General features: G+C 44.8%; 1 protein-coding gene across 1 annotated transcript in view; it reads left to right on the top strand.

Annotated features, from left to right (window-relative positions):
* ush2a (Usher syndrome 2A (autosomal recessive, mild)) overlaps positions 1-10000 on the top strand; it is a 205470-nt gene that overhangs the window by 68686 nt on the left and 126784 nt on the right. The window contains 3 exon segments of the mRNA XM_030774913.1: positions 1-118; positions 2053-2163; positions 4874-5035. The exon segment at positions 1-118 is cut by the window's left edge and continues 68 nt beyond it. Coding sequence (XP_030630773.1) covers positions 1-118; positions 2053-2163; positions 4874-5035 — 391 coding nt within the window.

The raw sequence follows: 10000 nt of genomic DNA, 5'->3' as shown, positions 1-10000 counted from the left end.
GAGGAGGCAGTCGGGGTCAGGGGAGTAATTGAGAAGTACATTGTGCGAGCGTACGACCGGGACAATCCCTCCTCGTCCCCAATCAGCGCCACGTTCACGCACACGCAGCACCTGACAGGTACGGGACCATGCCATTACCCTACAGCACGGAACAGTCGCCTTTTAAACAAGAGAACCATTACTGCCGCAAAAAAAGCCCCTTCAAATACCAGCTCTTTTACCTTCTCAAGGACTGCTCGAAAACTACTCTCTTTTTTTTTTTCCTTTTCACTCACGCTGTCAAAATGCTACTCTTTACTTTTTCAAGGACTGGTTAAATACAACTTCCCCTTCGTCTGGGCTGCTCAAACATCCTCGTCATTCTCTTCAGGCCACCCTGTTCATCTTCTCCCTTCACTTTTCTGAAGACCTGTTGAGTACCGCTCTGTTTTTTTTGTTTTTTTTTTCAAAACGGTGTTCAGTCGTCACCTTTTCCATTTCTCTGAAATGTTTCAATTCACCTTCTCAAGGACCATTTCAAATGCAAAATTTCACTCAGAAATCTAATCACACGTGTAATTTTACTATGATTACCTGACAAAACATTTGACCTAATACTAAAATGCCATTGTTAATAAGGTGAAGTAAAATAAAATAAAGTAAAAATAAGATAAAATTCATAAGTCTGTGATTGAAGGACAAACCCCTCCCGCCCACGGACACACACAGTTCTCTTAACATGACATTTTAATGTAAGTGTAGTTATTATTGTGGAGATTTGACATAGAAGTCTAGTTAAGCATGTGATCAAATCAAATATACCCACTCTCTGTGAGAGCCAATCACAGGGCTGAGATTCTATCTCCGGGCAAATAAGACAGTACTTTTTTTTTTTTTTCCCTCTCTCTCCATCTCTTGGCACAATTCAAACAGCGGTCAGGATAAGGCATGCTAATTTATGATAGCCACGACACCCGTTACAAAATTACATGCCCAGTCTACAAAAAAAAAAAAAGAAAAGGAAAAAAAAAAGACAGAGCTAAACGAGTGTCTAATGGCAGTGGAGTGGGTCGCGATTTAATTGAATTAAAAGACGGCTGACATAAAGAGAGAGAGAGAGAGAGAGAGGGGGACACCTGGCTGATTAGCGCGTGGCTGCGTGTTTACCTCTTCGAACAGGCCACGCGGCACGTCGGTCTGTGGATTAGCGTGACGGATCAGAGGGACGGTCCGTGTGGAGGGTGGCCAGACACACCATTAAAGCCCTCGTCTTTATTTGGGGCGAGAAATGAATAAATAACTCTTGATTTCAAACTGTAAAAATTAATTAAAGCAGCGCTTTAGGAGACCCCTTTAGCTGCAATTTATGGCGCGGCCTATTAATAGCATGCTAAATGCCTCCTATCACCATGGAGAAAGTTTGGGACTGAATGTCAACCGCTGGCGTGTTTTAAAGCGCACATGGCATTGATTCTCCACTGTTTGATTTTTTTTATCAGAGTTCACAGAATTGACAAGTTTCCCTTGTCTTCATACACAAACTGCCTGTCCACTGGCCACTTAAAAAAATAAAATCATTTTGTTTTGACATCCTGGTGTCTGTCCAGGCTGCGTAGGCTTTATTTGTTAGAGGGGCGTTCAGAGCACATGCTGATTTCTGTAGCATAAGTTGCTCGTGCGGTATTGATCCTGAGTGAGATTAGCAGAGAGGAGATGGCTGAGTCCAAAGTGCAGGGCCTCTTTAAATGGTTCGACCCACTTTTCTCCATTAAATAACATCATTAGTGTCCAATGTCCTGTACTGGAGGGTCCCACATCACTTACCATCCACATGATTAATAGGAGATATTACTATTTGATAATAAAGATCTTTTTAAATCGAGGCCTATTATCAGAAGTGATGGTTATATTATGCCATGTTTGAAAAGTCATTGCATTAAGTCCCACAGTGATGGCTGGTGGCCGGCCTGAAAGAAGTGGGTGCTTTTTTGAAATATGGAAAAGACAAGAGTGACATTTACCTCTCTCCCTCTCTCTCTCTCTCTCTCTTTCTCTCTCTGTGTCTCTCGGCAGGTGTTTTAAGTGGCCTGGCTGCGTTCAGTCGCTACGGCGTCACGGTAACGGCGTGCACTCAGGCGGGCTGTGTGGAGAGCCCCAGTCGGAGTATGAGCACTCCACAAGAGGGTAAAGTCATTTAGCGTGTCCTGTCCTGACTCCCACATTTCCTTTGATGAATAATAAAACTGTGAGAGAGAGAGAGAGAGAGAGAGAGAGGGGCTCAAATGGTATAGAGCCATTTGCTAGAAAACTCCTAAACTAATTTGATGACAAAGTGCGTTGCCAGATTGTAATTGCTCCATTTTTTATTCTGTTTTTTTTTTTTCCCGGGCGAGGTGTGTTTTAGGAGAGGTGGGTATGAGGGATCTTAGGGAGGGGGTTTTGGGGTGGGGGTGGGGTGTGCTTGGTGAGAAAATGAATCAAATTCTATAGCCTTTAATGACATGCATCTTAAATAGCTATAATGCAGATTAATGGGCTTTTTAATTGCTGTTACATTGTTCATGCAAGAGTCCTGTCATTAATACAAAGCATCTGAAAGATTAATGAAAGCGTCCTCTTTTCCTCCTACCACAGAAGTAAATCTATAGACCAAAAAAAAAAAAAAAACCCCAACAAAAACATAACTTTACAGCAAAAATGGAAATCAAAAGCTTAATACTCTTGTTCTCTCATTTAAACCTGCAAAGACCGCTTGTCTGATGTGTTTTTGCAGCTCACGAAAATCTACTCCTGGAAGAGAGGCTTTTAGCTTCTCTCTCTCCGTTCTTTGTTGCCTTCACATCTGTCTGACTCCATGGAAGAGAGAGAGAGAGAGAAAAAAAGAAACACTTTCCTTTGTCAGTTGAAGAAGGAAAAAAAAAAAAAAAAAAAGACATACAATGTCGACTGACTGAGCCCCTTATCCGTACATGAAACAGAGAGAATAGAGACAGAGTCATTGTCAGCCCTGATTATTTTTTCTGTCAGACAGACTTAATGCTTTGTGGAATCGTTTGCAAATAAAGATGGCTTCGCTTAGTTCCAGACATTGTTTGAATCTTGGCTCTTGGCAGGGAGGGGTTAGGTGAAAAATGTGACACTCTTTCCTTTCCCTGTGCATTAATCTGAGTTGGGCTAAATAGCCTTGTGTTAGAGATAGTGTGACATTAGAGGGTCATTGCAGAGTATAAAAATCAATTTGATGTGGACTTGATTACAAAAAGTGAGATTACTGTATCGATTCTTAGCTTGGGAAAAAAAATATATATATATTAAACATTGTTACTGTGACGTTTTCAGGCAACTTATTTCAGTCTGAACTTTTTTGTTTTTTGGATGTAAAAAAAAAAGCCTTTCTGACCTGTTCACACCGTCGTTATATTTTATATTTGATATTTTATCCCGGCCGTGTCTTTGTGCCAGAATTAGATTGTACCTGGAAGCGTTTTCTGGGCCTGATTTTTACATCTCATTTACATCATCCGTCTCCCCCCTCAGCTCACGCTCCCAAGAAAAATCTGATGGGCAGCTCCAGTCTGTTGTTTATTTAAAGTGGTCAAGCAGTCATTTTAAGTATTCTACTTCAGCAAAAAACTCAGCGTCAACATTGAAGAATATTAATGTTAGTAGAGCAACAATAGCAATGGGCCCTGCTTCCTGAACTCATACTAACCCAAAATTTCTTAAAAAGACAAAGAAAAAAAAAAAAGCCTCTTTACAAATTATAACCGGACCCTTTTCGTGGGAATATACTATAGTTAATAGGGACGCATTGTTTGTTCTGTAAATAACATGGATGCATTTCTCATAAGAGCATCTGCTAAACAAACAAGACTGTAAACATGGTGTTAGTGTGTTCTCAGTGTTTTCAGTTCATATGGTATATGGCCCCAGTCCTCTCTTCAGCCTCACTAACTCTCTCCAGCAGCAGCACTGCCATGGTTTTCTTCTCTACAAATCACTGATATTATTGTCAGAAAGTCCTATCTGTGAGCTGTAAGGATCACATGACTGCTTGGCTCGGGTCAAAGGCATTTCACTGCCAGTGCAAACGCCTCCTCTAGTCTCCGTGGTTACGTGTGTCTGTGAGACAGAGGCGGTCGCGTGTCCACACTGGACGGAAAACTCCGTGTCTGTGCACGCACGGCAGTGTTGAATTGACCGAAGCTGACTTTTGCTGGAACAAAACCACAACACAAAACATTTAATGAACAGTCTGTCGGCAGAGCCAAGAGTTTTGCTCCTGTAGAGAGCTGGATTCCCTTCTGTTCTTTCTTCTCCGCAGTTACGCTGTACTCTCACACACAGAATCTGCGTTTGTTTTGGCCCCTCTCTCAGACCTGCCGCTCACCCTCTGTAAATGTTTACACAGAGAGTAAATATTCTTCACTAATCTTATGCTGTGTTCACAGTCATCATCTGTTATATGCCGTTACTTGTTGTGTGTGTGTGTGTGGGTATGTGTGTGCGGGTATGTGTGTGTGTGTGTGTGTCAGCGTGTGTGTGCATGTGTGCATGCGTGCATGCGTGAGTGTGTGCATGTGTGTGTGTGCATGTGGGTGGGTGTGTATGCATGCGTGCGTGTGTGTGTGTGTGTGTGTGTGTGTGTATGCGTGTGTGTGTGTAAGCAGGAATGTCGCAGGAATCGGAGCTTTCGGTGGCTTTGCCTTATTCTTTTCCCATATTGGGATAGTGGAGTGTCTGTGGAGATAGAATATGTGCTTGTTGTAATCCTGTATTAAGAAACCAGCTGGAGTTCATGCCTATAGTCAGTGGGAAGTCTTTCAAACTGCATATTAATGTTTATTTTTAATTTGTTTAATTGTTTCTTTTTTTCCTCTCTTTATTTTGCCAGCTCCAGAGGAAGTGACCCCCCCGCAGGCTGTCTCGTACCCCACCTCTCTCTCTCTTCACTGGGGTCCCCCTCACAGACCCAATGGCATCATCACCGAGTACCGACTCTACAAAGACCACTCCATCATCTACCAAGGCAACGGCACGGAGCTCAACGTCACGGGTGAGTCACGTCTCTCTAAGGCTGCTCACTGCCTTTCACAGCGCCTGGCCCTGCTCTGGTTCTCCTGCCCCCCGTCCGTCAGGGGCTGACAGGGAATTCTGCTCATCTTGTACACGCGTTAAAAGCTTCATCCGTCCATCTTGGAACGTCTCTCTGTGAGTCCGGGAGATTCCCAGTTCAGCCGCGCGTGTACTTACAACACTGATCTTACCGAAAAACCCCGTTTACCCAGGGGAGGCGAGAATGCCAAAGAATGCGAAAAAATTGTAAAAAATAAAAATAAAAAACTGAAGTGAAATGAAAACAGAATTAGCATTTGAAAGGACGAGAAGGCCCACCTGGGGGATTTGGCGTTTGAACGATACTAAAGAGCGTTAAAGTGAAGATGAAACAGACGCAGGGCTCAGACTGACACTGACATGGAGATGTTTATGACGATACAAGACTGCAACACTTTGAATGCTAACACATAAAACAGGATGAGTGAAGCTGCTGATGATCCTGTTTATAGCAGATTCTGCTGTGCTAACAGCGTCCGCTAAACTGAAAGAGCTGTGCTTTATTATGACTGTATTACCCTGTAACTCAGTCCAGTTTAACGACCCAGTTTCTCTTTATGCAGAAGCATGTAAGACCAAAAGACATTAAAGTACAACAACAACCTTAAACAATGTAAATACAAAAACAGGCAAGATTTAGACCTAAATAATAAAAGCCACTCTGTGTGTGTGTGTGTGTGTGTGTCTATTTACACATGTGTGTTTCCTAGCCTTCCAGTCAGTGCTGATCTGTAAGACTGGCTCTCTTTATTTCATGTCTAGTATGGACGGATTTGTTTTTTGTGAGGTTTTTTTGTTTGTTTTGTTTTCAGTGTTAGGAAATTGTTAAATGGTCAGGAGTATTGTCGTTTGGCTGTATTTTTGGGGCCGTGTCCCGGAGGCAGGATGTGGCATTGTTTTACGGTTGTATTTGACGCCCTCTGTATGTGCGTGCGTGCGTGTGTGCGTGCGCGCGTGTGTGCGTGCGCGCGTGTGTGTGTGTGTGTGTGTGTGTGTGTGTGTGTGTGCGTGCGTGTGTGCGTGCGCGTGTGTGTGTGTGTGTGTGTGTGTGTGTGTGTGCGCGCACGGGTGCCTGCCCAGTGTGAGAGTCGGTGCTGCTGGTGAGAGCTCTGTGCGATGTTTTATTAAAAGGCCCAGTGCAGCAGCCCCTGTTTGACCTGGGGTGAAACTGATGCCTAAATGAAGTGGGCCCCAGAAGGCCAATTTTCACTCCACAAGGGTCTATTCACCCACGGATGAATCATTCAAAACGGCATCCCTTCCTCAACCCCCCCTACACACACACACGCACACACACACACACATATGCACACACACACACACGCACACACACACACACAAATACACACAAACCCACACATACACACAGACTCACACATACACACAGACTCACACACACACAATACACACACACACATACACACACACACACACACACACACGCACGCACACACACACACACAAATACACACACGCACACACACACACACACACGCACACACACAAACCCACACATACACACAGACTCACACACGCACACAAATACACACACAGACACACACAAACCCACACATACACACACAAACCCACACATACACACACACACACACACACGCACACACACACACAAATACACACACGCACGCATACACACATACACACACACAAATACACACACACACACACACAAACCCACACATACACACACAAATACACACACACACAAATACACACACACACAAATACACACACACACACACAGACACACACAAACCCACACACACACACACACACACACAAATACACACACGCACACACACAAACCCACACATACACACACTCACACACGCACAATACACTTATACACACACACACACACACACACACACGCTCACACACACTCACACACACACACACGCACACAAGCACGTTCAAATACATTTCCATAAGGGAGTTTAAACCCATTGTACGGTGTGAAAATGCAGTGCCAGAGGAGAGCTCTTTGCGTCTCTAAACAGTGTGTGAGGGCCTGGGTCAGAGGTCATTCATTATTCTGTGACACTGGGCTGAAACGGGAGACGAGGAGTATCTGGGCGCTGTAGTACAGAGGAGTGAGGCATCGCTCTGTTTGTTTACACTGTATTATTATGATATCTCTGAGATGGAGAGCAGTGCTGTCTGGGGAGGGAGGTGGGGTGTAGTGAAGACCCTCCCCTACATCAGCAGGACCAGCTGTGTCTCTGCTCTGATACCCCTGCTGTACCCCCCCCCATGGGCTCACACTCACACACTAACTCACTCATACACTCTCACTCACTCACTCACTCACCATCTCACAACACACACAGAAACGCAAACACTCACTCACTCACTCACTCACTCACTCACTCACTCTCTCACTTACCCTCTCACAACATACACATTTGCTTGCTCACTCTCTCACTCACCTGCTCACAACACACACACACATGCGCGCACACACACACACACACACACACACACACACACATCTTACTCTGATGTATCCGCTGCATTTCAGTTTGGAGGCCATCTGCTGTGAGGGACAGACAGAGATGAAAAGAGGACAGAGACGCACAGCGATACTAATAAACACAGTTCTGTCACGAGTTGTTTTTCTCTTAGTTTACTAGTTTACACACATCTGAAACAAAAGCAAGACCACAGATGTGTGTAGTTTATTCCAAGCCTTTATTGCAATCGTTAGACTGTAGGATTGGGGAGACATTGGCATATCACAAAAGGAACTGTGTATTTATTGGATATATGCAGATAAAATACCCCTTCTGAAACCATCTCTGATTGGTCGGTCACTGTCTGACAGATTTATTTTTTTTAAAGACTGTGTTCTTATGTGTTTTATATTGTGTGTGTGTGTATGTGTGTGTGTGCGCGCGCGTGTGTGTGTGTGTGTGTGTGTGTGTGTGTGTGTGTGTGTGCGCAGTCTGTTGAGAGACATTTGGCTTCGTTAGTGGTAGTGTTGTGTAAGAGCTGGAGGGGACTCCACATTACATTGTTCATGACTCTTAATCACATGGTGATGTTTTAAACACTGTGTCTCATTCAGGGGAAAAAAAACAAAACTAACAAAAACAAATGTCTGTGCAGTGATCCAATCATCAGTTTATTTTGAATAAAGAAAGTTAAAATCAATAAGGCCTCTTACATGAGACGCAGGGGGAAAAAGAAATAAATCAATGGCAGAATTGGGTCCTTTGTTCATTGGCCAGATTAAAAATTAGAGCTTGTGTGACAGTAATCATCGGTGCATCCATACGGTAGGATGTAATTTTGTGGAACGCATCTCCAGCTAATGCCTGTTGATCCATTTCCTTAGGCATCTCACGACGACCTCTGTCTCTCTCTCTCTCTCTGTCTCTGTCTCTCTCTCTCTCTCTGTCTCTCTCTCTCTCTCTCTTTCTCTCTCTCTCTCTTTTGTCTCTCTGAGGGGCTTAACTGGACATGATATGCAAATGAGCAGGAAGATCTGAAACAAAAGACGGTTTCAGACACAAACTTGTCCGGGCAGAGTAAAAAAATCCCAAGCACGTTTGAAGCCTAGTTTTCTGTTTGAGCAACAGATATCAAGATTTCTGTCACAGTCGTAAAACCCCCCTTCTCCATTTTAGTGCAGCATTTAATTTCTGTCACTGAAGATGCTTCTGGAACACTCTCTCTCACGTGGGTCTCTCTCCCAGCGTAGGCACCAACAGGAGAAACTCAGACAAAGCTCCTGACAAAAGGCAAATCGAGGAAAATTTCATCAGTTACATCAGTGCAGCCATGTGTCGTTTTCCATCCGCTCCAAAAGGATGTCACATGTTCTCCGTCGCGTCTGAGATGGCAAAGGTCTGAGATGGGCTGAGGGTTGTGTGATGTCACAACACTGTGGATTCCACTCCCTTCTCTCAATCTCTCCCTCTTTTTATCTCTCTCTTTCCCTCTCTCTCTATGTTTCTCTCTCTTTCTCTTTCGCCCTCCCTCTTTCCCTCTCTCTCTCTCTCTCTCTCTCTCTCTTTCTCCCTCCCTCCCTCTTTCCCTCTCTCTCTCTCTCTCTCTCTCTCTCAGCCTGCAGATTCCAATTTCATTCAGGATATCTTAGCTCAGCTTCCGGCCTGCCCCCGCTGTGATTTTGGATCCTTTTGCGTTTTATTCCTCTTTCCTTGACAGTAAACTGCTTTCAACATCTTCAAGGAGAGAGCCTCCTTCCCGTCACCTCAGCCCTTTGAAACATGGCGCTCTCAGCCGGCGTTTGAAACTCCAGCCTCTGAGTACAAATGATTAACAAATGAAGCCAGCCATGTGGAAGACTCCTCAGGCCTGCTCCTGTCTGCGTCTCCTCCGAGGAGATCCAAGGCCTGCAGGCAATGGCTGATTAGCACAACAATAGCATGGAGGAGCCAGCGTTCGCCCCGACAGAAAACCCAACATCCTCTTTACATAGAACTCTTCAGAGAATCCGACACTCAGCCGTGGAGAACCCCACGTCCAAACACAGATAACCCGACGGAAGCCCACAGTAAAGCAGCATCTTACCCACAGAGAACTCCTACAGAGCATACAGCGTCCACCCGCAGAGAACACCACACCCTCCCTCTTTAGAACCCTACAGGAAATCCAGCATTCAGCTGAGGAGAACCCTAGAGAGAATACAACACAGACACAGGGAGAACCCGACATTTGCCCACAGAGAGTCAAAACAGAACATACCACGCCCACCCACAGAGACTCCCCCACCCAGAGACGTCCTCCCGCAGAGCGTGGAACATCTACGTACAGAGACCCCCACACCCACCGATAGTGCAGTGTAATTAAGAGCGGGCCGCAGGTTTTCAGTCCGAACGAGTTTTTACTCCGAGCTCAGGATGAGTACGTTCACATTTAAATG

The sequence above is a fragment of the Chanos chanos genome, chromosome 1, assembly GCF_902362185.1.
Source record: "Chanos chanos chromosome 1, fChaCha1.1, whole genome shotgun sequence".
Taxonomy (NCBI): Eukaryota; Metazoa; Chordata; class Actinopteri; order Gonorynchiformes; family Chanidae; genus Chanos; species Chanos chanos.
Note: the sequence above shows the minus strand (reverse complement) of the source record. Positions and strands in the feature narration are given on the sequence as shown.